The 14,201-nt window shown below is 33.9% G+C and overlaps 2 protein-coding genes across 2 annotated transcripts; both read left to right on the forward strand.

Annotated features, from left to right (window-relative positions):
- The first annotated feature begins 590 nt into the window (after positions 1-590).
- LOC120083787 (uncharacterized) lies at positions 591-2,137 on the forward strand. Its single transcript, XM_039039658.2, has one exon. The coding sequence runs from the start codon at positions 1,171-1,173 to the stop codon at positions 1,912-1,914; it is 744 nt and encodes a 247-aa protein (XP_038895586.1). The 5' UTR covers positions 591-1,170; the 3' UTR covers positions 1,915-2,137.
- Positions 2,138-4,123: 1,986 nt separating this feature from the next.
- Positions 4,124-5,589, forward strand: LOC150034567 (uncharacterized). The gene has a single exon (XM_090316101.1). It carries the CDS (start codon positions 4,396-4,398, stop codon positions 5,362-5,364), a length of 969 nt encoding a protein of 322 aa, XP_090172227.1. The 5' UTR covers positions 4,124-4,395; the 3' UTR covers positions 5,365-5,589.
- Positions 5,590-14,201: the final 8,612 nt, after the last annotated feature.

Here is a 14,201-nt window from a genome sequence, read left to right on the forward strand (position 1 = left end):
AATTATTAAAATCACTTTGAAAATGCTTTTAATCATTTAAAATCAATTTTAATAGAGTGATTGCAATGAGTAGCACTTTAAAGCATAATAATTAAGTGTAAAGCAATATTTTATAAGCATTGAAAATATAGCAAACATTTATGAGTGATAGTAGACTCTTATAAACGATATAGTCTAACACTGATAAACTCTGAGAGATGGATCTAACATTTGCTATATTTGCAAATTATTTTGCATCGTTCTATAAACTACTAATACTTTAAGCAAGATTGCTATATTTGCAACTACCCCTTTTTAACAATATGAAAATTATGTTTAAAAGTGTAAAATTAAATATTGAATTGACTTTGAGTGATTAAATGCGTGTTTTGGTGAGATTTTGAACATGATTTTGACCCTTTTAAAATCACTCTAATAAAAACAACTTTTTCTACTGTTTTTTTTTCTAAACATGTGGACAGGCTTTACATTACTGTCTTGTAATTTGTAAGTACAATTGGCAAATGCTGGAATTTGGTCTCCAATACAATATAAAACTCTACCTCTAGCAATTTCCATTTACTTACCATCACTTTCTTCTTTTAAAATGACCAAATTCTTGAATCTATTTCCCTTATTTCTTACTCTTCTATCATTTTCTTTCTGCATTTTCTCACTTGGGTTCTTCCTTTTTTCTACATTTTCTTCTCTTTGATGCCATATCTTGAAGCTAGTTCCTTATCCTTTCTCAATTTATGTTTGATTTTGAAATTTGTCAGTTTGAACCTTCAAAGCTGTAGAAAACAACAAGATTTCCCTTATATTCTTGACTGATTTGAGCAATTCTTGTCTCACTTTTGAGTTTCCTCTTTTCACTGACAAATTAGCAGATTCCATCTTCATTTACTATGTAATATTAGAACATTGAGGCCCTGATTCTTGGGGTTTTTTGGACTCCATTTTTATCTTCCTTGAAACATGTGAAAGACAGATCTTTCTTTGTCTTCTTTTTAGTCCCATTATTTTATTTATATACCCCTTCTCTTTTTTTGACTTTCTTAGCTAGTCCTCCTCACCTATTTTCTCAATTCTCAAGCCTTTTTCTCATCCTCCTCCTTCTTGACTTCTACAACCTCCCCATTCCTCCAAAAGTTTCAAACTTGGAAGCCGGGGTGGTGGAAAGCGAACACCATGTGCTCGGAAATATCCTCGCCGAGAATATCGTTTTCGTATAATCTTGTTGGCGACGGTAGCCTACCTATCGATCAGCACGTCGAATACAGGCGGCGAGACGTATCATTGTTGGATTCAAATCTAGACTTTGAGTTCAACATCAGTATTGAAGATGAATCTTCTTGTGCTGATGAACTGTTTAGCAATGGAATCATTCTTCCCATCAAAATTCAATCTCACAAACAATCTCATCCTTCACTTTCACTCCCTCCTCTTCCTCCTCCCACACAGAATTCAAAGCAAATCACATTGGTGAATTCATCTTCTTCTTCTTCTTCTTCTTCTTCAGATCATCAGTTAGAACAGAGAGTTTCAGAGTCCAAATCCTTTTGGGGATTCAAAAGAAGTAACAGTCTCAACAACTTTGAAAGTAGAAGAATTTCTCTTTGCCCAATTCCACTTTTATCACGAAGTAATTCAACTGGGTCAGTTTCAAATTCAAAGTCCAAAAAGTTTAAAGATTCACAAAAGCAAATTCCCCAGAAACAGAACTCATCATCAATGAAGAAGTCATCGTCGCCGTCGTTACCGCCGTCATTGTTAAATCAATATCCAACAATTCTAAGGACTCAGATGTGCAAGAATCCAGGTGGGGTTTATGGAAATTATCATTACATTGGCCCTGTGTTGAATGTTCCTCCAAAGTTCTTTGGTTTTGGTTCACTTCTTGTATGTGGGAAAGACAAAAAGAGTAAGAAATGATTTGTTCTTCATTTTGTTTGTATTTTTTTCCCTTTCTTTTTTCAGTTCAATCTGCAACTGGCTTTGCTATTGTGTAATGGTTTTGTTATAAGGTTCTTAAACATTTTTTAAACTGATTTCTATGGTCATTTTTCTGGAGAATCTAGTATTAACATGTAGGATTATGTAATTGGCAGAGCATTTTAAGATTTTTAATTATACTCTATAATTTTTATTCTTCATTTAGAACATATGGTGACACCATCAATATTATTTTATTGTTTAATTAAAAAGAAACCCAGCATATGTTATTCAGTGTTATTTTGACAATTCTTTTAATCTCGTACTTTTATGTTTGTGTCAAATGTTGTCGATTGTATACTTAAATTTTTGACGTTTATCTTTAAATGTATAAACTTTAATTCATTTAATTAATCGACCAGTATGGTCTTTATTATTATTATTATTAGACGTCTGAAATTTGGAATTATGTTTAATGCTATGTTAATTTATGCTAGACTTGTGTCATTTTCTTAAACTTAACACGAGTTATTAGTGGTAGTAATTAGTGAAATACGAAGGACTTGCAATTTAAAACCCAACTAAAAAATGGTAAACCAAAATATTAGTCCATTTCATAATTATATTTAGCTTTTGTATAATTAAATAGCTTTTGTTTTTTATTGCAATTTTTTTTCTTTCTACTTGAAGTGGGAGATCAAGAATTTTGTATTAGAGGTGTTCAAAAAATCCGATGATTTGAAAAAATCGATCAACCCGTTTGGATTGGATTATCAACTCATTTGGGTCGGATTGGATTCAAATAAATGAAAATTTTAGGAGTTGGGTTGGTTCATGATTTATCTAATATAACCCGAACCAACCCGAATTTATTATTAACTTTAAAAAATATTTTTTTATTACTTATAACACAATTATTTATACATATATTGATTTTAATTTTATTTAATTCCAATATTTTTGAATAATTTATTCTTCAACAACTCTTAAAAGTAGTTTCTTTGCACTCTAGAAAGAAAATTTTCATTATATAAATTGAAATTGAGTTATTAATCTCAATTCAATATATGAAAATAATTAAATTATATTTTTACATATTTACATTTTGTTTTTTTTAGAACAAAATTTTAAATAAATGATCCGATTAACCTGAACTAACCCAATCCAAATATTTTATAAGGCTTGGGTTGAGTTCATTTTTTAATAAGGGTTATTTGTGTTGAAAAAAATTATAACTTGAACAATTGGGTTGGATCTAAAAAGTCTGATAATTGATGTCTTTACTTAACGAGCTATAGTTGGATTGAGCTCATATTGCTGTGGTTAATAGAATTAAAGGAATAAGATTTAACATCGAATACTTTATAAATTTAAGTGAACATGGAACACATAAATATTTTTATTATATTTAAAACTTTTACGTTTATTTATTTAGCTTAATTCATTAGTTTTCTTAATTAATTAATATGACAGTTATAAATATAATAATCAAATCCAAATTATTATAGATATAGTATAATGCAAAAATAATTGTAGATATAGTAAAATTTAGATAATCTGTCAGTGATTGATCATAAAACTAGTAGGAGTCTTTTTGTGATAGATCATATCGTTGGTAAAAATCTATCAATGATGGACTAACCTTCTTCTCATATATCTATATTGTCTTTCTTTTTAGTAAACATTGGAATCATGTCATCATATTAATGTTATTTCAATATGTGCGTTGTTTTCTTATATTTAACACTACTTAAGAAATCAAATCTTAAAAAGTACTATTCCATTGAATTCCAAACTTCAATTTAGGTTGAAAATAATATCCTCTTAAGACCCCATCTTTTAAACTTCATGAACAAATATTTACCTTAGAAAGATTTGATTTGAACATTTAACATTCTAATTATGTTAGTTTATTATTATCATTATTATTTATTTTTTTAGCATAATAGAAAGACGAAAATGAAATAATTTAAAGAACCAACAAATCACCAAGCAATCATGAAGGGTGGTTTTCGAGTTAGATAGTCAAAAAACGAAATTTTTGAACATGATGAGCTAAGTCATGAGTTACAGAATTACTCTTGCGATTAATCAATCATTTTATATTTTTTTTAATAGTTTATTTTTGAAAAATAAAAAATTTTAAATTGTTTGTCAATAAACCAAATAATTTTGCTGAGTTGTTAAATGAGTAGCTTGTCATGTCGTCTCATCGGTCCAATCAACATTTTATTAATTTAAATTAAGTCGAGATCATATAAAATTATTTGGGAATTAAAATGTATCTTTAAAGAAGTTGGGAACCAAAACTAAAAGTGGATTTTATCGGAGAAATATTAACTTGGTTCAAAACGGACAATTAAAAACCTAAGAACAAATTTTGTAGGGTGGATGAAGATGAAATTGTTTTCTCAGTGAATCTCGACGATCGTCCTGGAAGAATAGCGTCTCCTTTCATTTGGTTTTGCTTAGCTTCTTTCCATGGACGCCAATGGCGACGATCCCTTCGATTCACTCACCAAACTCTGCATCGTTTCTGACTCCCAAGAGGATATTTTACGTCACTGCTCTTTCGCCGGCGACCCCGAATCCGTCAATGCCTCTGGTATTTCCGCCTCCCAAATCCTTCACCTTGAACGCACTGATAATTCCATGGCTTCTCTACCGGAGAGTTTGGAACAGAGAGAACGAACTACCTCTCGTGATTCCTACCAGCCTCCACCGGAACAGTCCGGCGGACAGCATCCCATGGCTGTAGACGATCTTTCTTTTCAATATGCGGCAGCGGCGGCGGCAGTTGAAGGCGGATGTGTGTGCGATATTGCTACTGTAGTCGATTTGGGGAAGAATAATGGCCTAGGGTTTCGTTTGGAAGTTCAATCGACACAACAATCTGCGGAAATTGAAATGATCGGTGTTGGTAGAAGAAAGGTTTCAGAGTCTGATGCTGGTGGAGAGGCGGAATTGGCATCGAAGAGGTTGAAATTACTTGTCGATCTCGAATCCGGTAGAGAATCGAAACCGGAATCCGTACCAGTCGGTGAAGAATCCAGCAAAATAGGCGATGGAAGGATCTCCAATGGCGAAGAAACTCATTGTAACAAGAACAAAGAAAAATTTTCAGAGAAGGAAGTCGAAAATTCCCAACCTGAAGGACAGAGCTACTTGGAAGGAGCGTTGAATCGCGATCCATGGAGGCACGTTCTGCCATTAACAATGAATGGATCAAATTCGAAGAAGACGGATGATGCAACTTCCTTTGGTGAATCTGGGACGCCCTCTTCCATTGTTATGAAAATCTTAAAGATTCTCTCACAAGAAGAAAGTGAAGAAGACAAGAAATTAGCAAATATGAGCTTATTGGAAATCGCATCGCGTCGTGGAATGACATTTCCTCGGCCGTGTTGGTGGCCGGAAGGGGAGGATTTCAGCTTCAACAAGAACAGTTGAAGGTAAAATTATTGGTATTAGAAGTTGGAAGAAAGATTGGTTTTGGAAATGAACATTTATTTTTAAAGATGAAGAAATTGTATAGTTAGTTCTTGAAATGGTTGAATGTTGTGAATTTTATACCATCAGTGTGTTTTTGAGATGCTCTGAATAGTTGAAGGAGTATTGGATGGGGTTTGTACTTTGTGAAGATTTTGAATGTAAATGATTTTGTTTGTTCTTCCATTTCATGGGTGTGTGTTCTTCTTTATCATAAAGAATAAGCTTAAAAAAGTTGAAGCAAGAAATGCCTTAGATTGTTTTTTAGGATGGAATTTGTTGAACTCAATATGAATCACAAATTGATTGGGGAAAATTTGTACGGATGACTCAAAAACTAGGTCCAAAATGTCAAATGACCAATTTTTAGAAAATGATGTCAATTGACCTTTTAATGACATCATCGCCATACCAAATTACGTAAATTGCCTTTACATCGGCCTCACGAGGTAAATTTCGCTCTCGCTCTCGCTTGAAATTCTCTGGTTTGATGTGATTGCTCGTCAATATATTGTTGATTTGACAAAATATCACGACGAAAGCTTCAAATCAAATCAATAATACCTAAACACAATACAATACTGATTTCTTTAAACTCTAAACTTCATTTCAAAGGTGATTACTTCTCTGGTTTTCGACGGTGTTTTGTTGAACGAAGATTTTTCGAACGGGGATTTTCAAGACGAGGCTTTCTCAGAAAGGAACAACTTTTTCATAAAGGTGAATTATTTTGAGTCTGTTTAATTATTTTTTATGTGTTATTTCTAGAAAGGTAGCATTATGAAATTTTGTATTGGGAGAGAGTAAGAATTACGGAAGAGTAAGAGAGAGAGCGAGATTACGAGAGAGAACGAGATTTTGAGAGAGAGCGAGATTTTGAGAGAGTAAGATTTTGAGAGAGAGCGAGATTGAGAGAGCGAGAGCGAGATTTTGAGAGAGAGCGAGATTTTGAGAGAGAGCGAGAGTACACTTCAGTTGCCTGTACAACTTAATGAAAAATGTTCTCTTGCTTTGTAAGATGACCGAAAAGTGTATTTATTCGATTTGGAGGTGATTGGGATGAGAATGAAAGTTCGTATATTGGGGGACAGTTGAAAGGAATTGTTGTGCCCCCTACATTGAATTATGAAGAACTTAAATCTCGCATTTACAGGGCTACAAAAGTCAGTTCTTCAGAGTTTGATTTTATCCTGAAAGTTAAATATAATATTGAATTTGAAGCCCCTCCACAATGCATAATGGATGATGATGATGTTCACTTCCTTCTTTTGCGAGAAGAGCTTAGTAGACTTCGGATAGCTGTAACGTTGAAGTCTAAACAGGACGAAAGGGTTGGAATGAGGTTTGGAAATGTGAGTTATGATGATACGGCTGTGGACAGACAATACGAGGAATCATATCAGTTTCGTCGGAAAGAGGATGATATTCCATTGTCTACCAACATTGTACCATCAACATTCGATTATATGGATTATGGTCCTTCAGTGGATGTGGATGTAAATGAGCAACCAACAAGATTGAATGAAATGGATCGTGATCATGGAGATGTGTGTCGTTCTACAACAGCTTCAGTGGTTCCACCATCTGTGTCTTCAAGTCATAAGACAGAGTTGATTATGCCTGGTACCTTTTCATCTGGGATTGAGGACGTTGAAGTTGGTCAATTATTTTTGAGCAAAAAGGACTTGAAATGAGATTATCTATTCTGTCTATCAACAGAAATTTTGAATTTAAGGTCAGGAAATCAACTAAATCTCTATTCACTGTCAAATGCATTGGGGAGACATGTAAGTAGAGCCTTCGTGCAGTCAAAATGGAAGGGTCTGACATATTCAAGATCACAAAGCATTGCAGTTCGCACACATGTTCCATAGGAATTTTGAATCGCGACCATAGACAAGTAACTGCTACAGTTGTTGGTCAACTCATCAAAGATAAGTTCATGGGCATAGGACGTATTTATAAATCTTGTCATATCGTTGAGGATATGAGGAGAGATTATGGCGTGAACATAAGTTATGATAAAACGTGGCATGCAAGGGAAGCCGCGTATGATCTTACTAGAGGTACTCTAGAATGCTCATACTTCATACTACATGCTTATGGAGAAGAGCTAAAAATAGAGAATCCGGGTACAGTCTTTGAGATCGAACTTGAAGATGAGGTGCATTTCAAGTATATGTTTATGGCATTAGGGCCTTGTATTAGAGGTTTTGCAAGCTTTCGACCTTGTATTATTGCTGATGGGTCGCACTTGAAAGGAAAATATAAAGGCACCATGTTGGTTGCGGTTTCTATGGACAAGAACAATCAATTATACCCACTAGCATATGCAATAGTGGACAATGAAACCGATTGATCATGGAAATGGTTTATGTCAAACTTGAAATGAAGTATCGGAGAACCCGATAATCTGGTGTTTGTGTCTGATCGGATGGTATCTATCAGTAATGCTATTCGTGCATTTTTTCCCACAACATTTCATGGATTGTGCACATGGCATATAGAACAAAATCTGGTTACAAACTTTAAGGATAACACGATTATTGGGATATTTAGAGATGCAACAAGGGCATTTCGCATGATAGAGTTCCAAACAAAATGGGACGAACTCTGCAGTTTTAGAGACGGTACTGTCACGAAATATTTGGAAGACATCGGTCTTCAAAGGTGGGCACGGGTTTACAAATAGAACGAAGATATGATAACATGACATCCAACAGTGTAGAGTGTTTCAATTCCTTAACTAAAGAGTATCGACTAATGCCCATAGTATGCTTGATTGAACATGTTAGAGGAATGCTTCAATCGTGGTTCTAGAAACAGAGGAATTACTGGACATCTCGAACGATATTGCACTCTGACTACTGTGAAACCTGATTGGCAAGTGAAGCCGATAAGGGCAGACGATATCGGGTGGAGCCTATTGATTGTTATCAGGTACACGTGCGAGATAATCGATTGAATGGTGTTGTCAATCTTCACACGAAGGAATGCACATGTAAGGAATTTGACTCACTTGGTATCCCGTGTTCCCATGCAATTGTTGCTGCCAAGGAAAGAGATATACCCATCCACAGTCTTTGCAGTCAATTTTATACAGTAGACTCTCTAATGACTGCGTATGCGGAGCCTATAAATCCATTTGGCCACATATCTGAATGGAAAGAACCTTATGGATACGTCGAAAAGATTATCCTTCCTCCGAAGTTTGTGCCACAAGCCGGGCGACGGAGAGTGAGAAAAATACCATCAAGAGGAGAATTTCGCAGACAAATGAAATGTGGTTGGTGTGGAAATTATGGGCACAACGGCCAAAATTGTACTGAACCACTTACAACTATGCGACGTGCTGCAAATGCCATAGACCGAGACACAAACACCCCTAATCCAGTTTAGTTATAAATACAATTGATAATTTTTTCATACGTCATACTTGTAACATACTTCATACCTTTTTATACTTGTAACATACTTCATACTTTTTCATACTTCATACTTTCATCTTGTAAAAAAAAAAAAAAAAACAATAACAAGCTGGAGTATTTATATAATAGCAATATTCATACTCTCTTAGTCTTCATACTTGTAACAAAAATGGATAACTTCATACTCTCTCAATCTTCATACTTGTAACAAAAAACAATAACTTCATACTCTCTCAATCTTCATACTTGTAACAAAAATGGATACCAAATACTCTCTCAATCTCGCTCTCTCTCACAATCTCGCGCTCTCTGAACATCTCGCTCTCTCAATCTCGCTTTATTATTATTTTTACAATGATTTGTATAATAGATAACAAATAAGAAATTTGGAGATGAAAATAGTGTCTACAAAAACAAAAAACTAAATGGTTACCAAATGATCTTTAGTTATTTGTTTTTTGTTTTGAAAAATTAAATATGTAAACAATACTTCTATCTATTGATTTCTATGTCTTGTTTGAAGGATTGCATGACAACGCTACAGGGTAAATAGAGTTGCTTCAAAAATTATTATTTTTTTGATAAATTTAATATTAAATTTAAGCACTTGAAACCGATGAATAGAATTAACAACAAAATCAACTAAATTGCATAAGTTAAATAGTAATTGAAAAAAATAGGGTGGATCTAATACAAGATACAATGTCAAGCACAACGTCACAGACAATACGTATGACAAGTGGGCAACACAAAAACAAACAGAAATATAAAGGCACAGAGATTGATAATCCCATCTGGTGTAAATTTACCTATGTCTATGGGGTTGTATGTCTGTTGGAACGAAACTTCACTATATAAAAAGTTTAGAAATTATAATGAAAGTACTTATTTGATAGACTCCCTCTTCAGTGACTCACTTACAACTATCTCTTCAATTTCAACTTAGGGTCCCCCTAAGTTTGAGCTCCCTCACTTCCACAAAGAAGCTTCTCCAAGCTTTATATGAGATTCTCTTAATATAACATACTTAGACTCCCTCTAAGAGTGAGATCCCCTCACATTCATCAAATTTAGATTCTCCCTACATATGAGTTTTCATTATCTTCAATGTACTTAGGCTCCCCCTAAATATAATATCAAATCAAACTCGTCCCAAGTTCTACAATGGTTGTCAAACCAAAAATTCAACGACAAATACAAGGATTTTCAACCATAATACAAGGAGGTTAAGGATTAGACAAACCCTAAGCTCAAAACTCTCGATATACACTTGTCTAATAAGACGGCTAACTCTAAAATTGAATAAGAGTACAACATAAATAAGGCTAGCTATGAGAATATCTTTTAGGAGTGAATAAATATTATGTACTGGAGAGTAAGGAAAGCAACCACAGAAATTTGCAAATCAACGCAAGCAAATAAGGAAAAAATATTCTGATGAATCTGCTGCCATACATGTAATAATGTTAATAACAATGTCTTTGACATGTTGCACAACATGTTGCTCGAGTTTTGCTTGTAATAAAAGCAACCAACCACACTGCAGTCTTATGATAATATCAACCAATCACACTGCAATAACAATCTACCCCTTAGGCTATTTTTTAAGCCAAAACAAGCCAATTATTAAGGCACAATAGCGGAAGCAAACCAACAAGACTAGAGCAACACACACATAACCACAAACCATCAGAATGGTGCTGAACCAAACTTATTCTCCCCTTTTTGTTTGGCTTACAAAAACAATCATGACAATAGAGACACGAACCAACCAACAACAAGTAAGAGTAATATGAAAGCACAAAACCACTGCCCCATCAACAAAGCTACCAATGTAGCCATCAGAGTGCGTATCATCCAACACATGTTCAGAGTCTTGAACAACTTGCCCTGCTTAACACAATAGCCAACATAAGGAGAAATAGAGAGAGCTCTATCCAAGATAATAATATCATCGGTAGGAAAAATATCCCATCAACTAGTTGAGGAATGCCCTGGACGATGATAGGCACAAGATACCGTGAAGTAGATTAACACCAACATAAGTAACACCGAGATCGAGAATGCTTACGAACACCTTTAGAGAGTGTCTCTTTCACATAAACTTTTGTAGAACAACTTGCACAACAATATGCTGCTTACCCTAACACAAAAAACAATAATGCCTTTAAATTCAACCCACAAAAGGAAGGAATATCGTAGACACAACAAGAACAAAATAAAAAAGAATCACCTCAGCAAATCTACAACCAAATAAGGAAAGAAAATCAGAACAAAAAAACCACCCATAAAGCTAGAGAAAAAAAAATCGATGAGATAAATAAGGAAAATATTATCTGCCAACCAAAACCACAACAACCCATACCAAACAAACCAAAACAGAAACATGTCATGATCTCCGATCTCACGATCGCAATCTACCCATTCTCCCTCTTTTATCATGAAGAAAATCAGTTAGTAGAAGGGGGTTGAGATGACAACGTATCATTAGAGGATGTATTCCTAATGACATTGCCAACACTGAGAACAATAGGATCAACAACATCTTCAGCATCAACATGATAAGTAGTATGAATATTAGATATACTAACTTCTTTAAGCCCTTTAGAGCCTAAAGTTTCGATGCCCAAATCTGAAACAATTTTATTAATAACAAAATCAACACCGACCTTTTCCACAATTGATTCATTATTGACACAAGCATTCAACTCTAAAACATCTTCACGTATATTCACATCAGAGAGCAATGGATTGGGAATAATAGGACTAATATAGCAAAAAATATCTTCCTTAAAGATTAAATCTTTAGGTACCTATTCTTCTCAAAAGGATGAAAGCTATATCCTTAATGTAGGGATCGAATCCCGAGTGGAAGCGTGCGAATGCCTTGTATTTTGAAATTCGATTTTAAAGAAACAAAATGCAGCAAACTAAAACAAAATAGAAGAGGATAAATATCATAGTAAGCATGCATTATAAAGGAGAAACAAAAGAGATAAACGATTCTTACTTTCGTAGATTCTCAAACTTCTTGAAATTCCTCTTGTTCTTCACACGAATGTCTTCTCAACAATCACCGACACCACTAGAAGAATAACCTTGTTATTCTTTAGCATTCCAAGAGTTGGATGAGTGGTCTCCAACACTTGGAAGAGGAAGAGGTAGAGAGATTGTAAAGAGAGTGTAGAGAGGAATTATCTTAGAGTCTATGGTATGTTTTTACACAAATGAATGCTTGCCCTAAATAGGCTAATATGATGAATTTATATGGAGAAGAGTTTACCCCTTCTCCAAGTATTTCTTTTTTTCACCCTTGATGCTAACTAAATAAATAACTCCTTATTTAATTAATTGGCACATTAATTAAATAACCATATATTAAATCTAATTTAATATATAGTTAATTAATTAATATATAAACATTACATGTTTATATGCTACCACCTCTTTAACCTTATAACTAATTAATTCTTCATGAATTTAATTCACATCAATTAAATATTTGAATCTCATTCAAATATTTCTCTCTAACATAATTTGAATTATAGATCACATCTATAATTAATTATATATTAATCACATCAATATACAATTTCCTCAATTGATTTGAACAATTCAAATCATTCCTCATTAATATCATTTAATGAGCTAACAAGGGGACCTGGTGGACTTACAGATCAGAAGCTTCGATGATATGAGAATAATTGGCTAAACTCATTAACCAAATAATTGGCTAAACTCATTAACCAAATTAATCAATATGTGTTAACTGTAGGTATACTTCATTAAAGACCTACACCTGTACTCTTCTCACTGCAGATATATTTATGTGTCCACGGATATAGACCAATAACAACAAGTTAGTCATTCACAAGTGTTCGTAAAACCAATTGTGTTAAATTACCATTTTACCCTTGGATTACCTTTGTATCCTTAAATACCATTGCTCCTCTAATGAACAACTTGTTTATGGTCTAACCTTTAAACAAAAACACCTCTCGGGCCGGCGAGAGGGTAGGACCATATATTCAAGTCTTGAAGACACTACTTAAGGGAACACTTAACTTACCCTAAAGTAGGGAATGAGTGAAGTCCATCTTGTATTATTATGTTCTCAACTCTCCACTCAGTTTTGCCCCTAAAACGGTAGGCTTATTGAGTTGAAAAATTGGTCACTCTCACCTGTACAAATCAAAAGACAATCCCTTGTGAACAGGAGTTCATAATACACTCAAGATTAAGATTAAGTTGCCTAGGTCATTCTATTGAAATAGAAACCTAACTAGTTATGATGTTACATTTAGTGGTTACTATTTCATGGTCCGGTCTTATGCAAACTCATTGCATATGATATCTACACTCACATGTCACCTATATGAACGCGTTGGATAATTGCGTTTGTATCAAATACAAAATGGGTCGTATCCATAGTGTCACCAGGATAAGGTACCCAACCTTATCCCTATACTATTGATTTTTTAGGCCGTATCTTGAACATTGATCCCTGTATGTCTCCATATACAACTCAAGACTCATAAGACAACCTATGATGTTAGTTTATTAAGACAAAATAGAATACAATACAATCAATAAAATTTATTGTAATAACATCGATAACTCTTTATTGATGATGGTCAATTAATTACATTTATAATCTACAAGTTTTAGGGAATAAAACCCAACAAACTCCCACTTGAACTAAAATCCTAGTCAATAGGCTGTACATAATATCAAAATCCAAAACAACGTGAATATGGTAAATAAATAAAATAAAGTAGGGCATCCATATGCCCATTACACATCTTCTGCTTGCCCTAGGTTATACAATGTATATGTCTCGCAGACCTAAATTTTTTAAATGACTCTCGAACACTTTAGCCAAGAGAGCCTTCGTAAATGGATTAGTAATGTGTTGGGATTGATATCTTAAATTTCTCTTGTATTCTCGTAGTTTGTAAACATTATATAAACAAATTGTTATTTTATGAGCATTTACTCAATCCAATAAACTAAGTTCCTAGGTTATTTTATATAATTTAAACATGTATGTAGAGACATTGGGTGGATCATGTTTAAATGATAATCTAAACGGTCTGTAGTAGATGGATAAGGTTAGGTACCTTATCCTGGTGACATTACGGATACGGTCCGCTTTGTAGATGTTACAGGTGTTGTAAAATCTACAAATAATATGATCCTAATCATTTTGTGGAGACATGTGAGCGTGGGTATCCTAGATAAAGAGTTTGTATAAAACCAGACCACGAAATGACTAGTCTCATTACATAATTATAAGGATGAAAACCCTAAGGCACAACAGAAGCCATAACATACAGAACCCAAAACGTATTTCAAAAAGCCATTTAAAAT

The sequence above is a fragment of the Benincasa hispida genome, chromosome 8, assembly GCF_027475165.1.
Source record: "Benincasa hispida cultivar pf3 chromosome 8, pf3_genome.v1.1, whole genome shotgun sequence".
NCBI lineage: Eukaryota > Viridiplantae > Streptophyta > Magnoliopsida > Cucurbitales > Cucurbitaceae > Benincasa > Benincasa hispida.

Coding starts and splice junctions, on each gene's coding strand:
- LOC120083787 (XM_039039658.2), top strand. CDS start 1,171: ATGTGCTCGGAAATATCCTCGCCGAGAATATCGTTTTCGTATAATCTT.
- LOC150034567 (XM_090316101.1), top strand. CDS start 4,396: ATGGACGCCAATGGCGACGATCCCTTCGATTCACTCACCAAACTCTGC.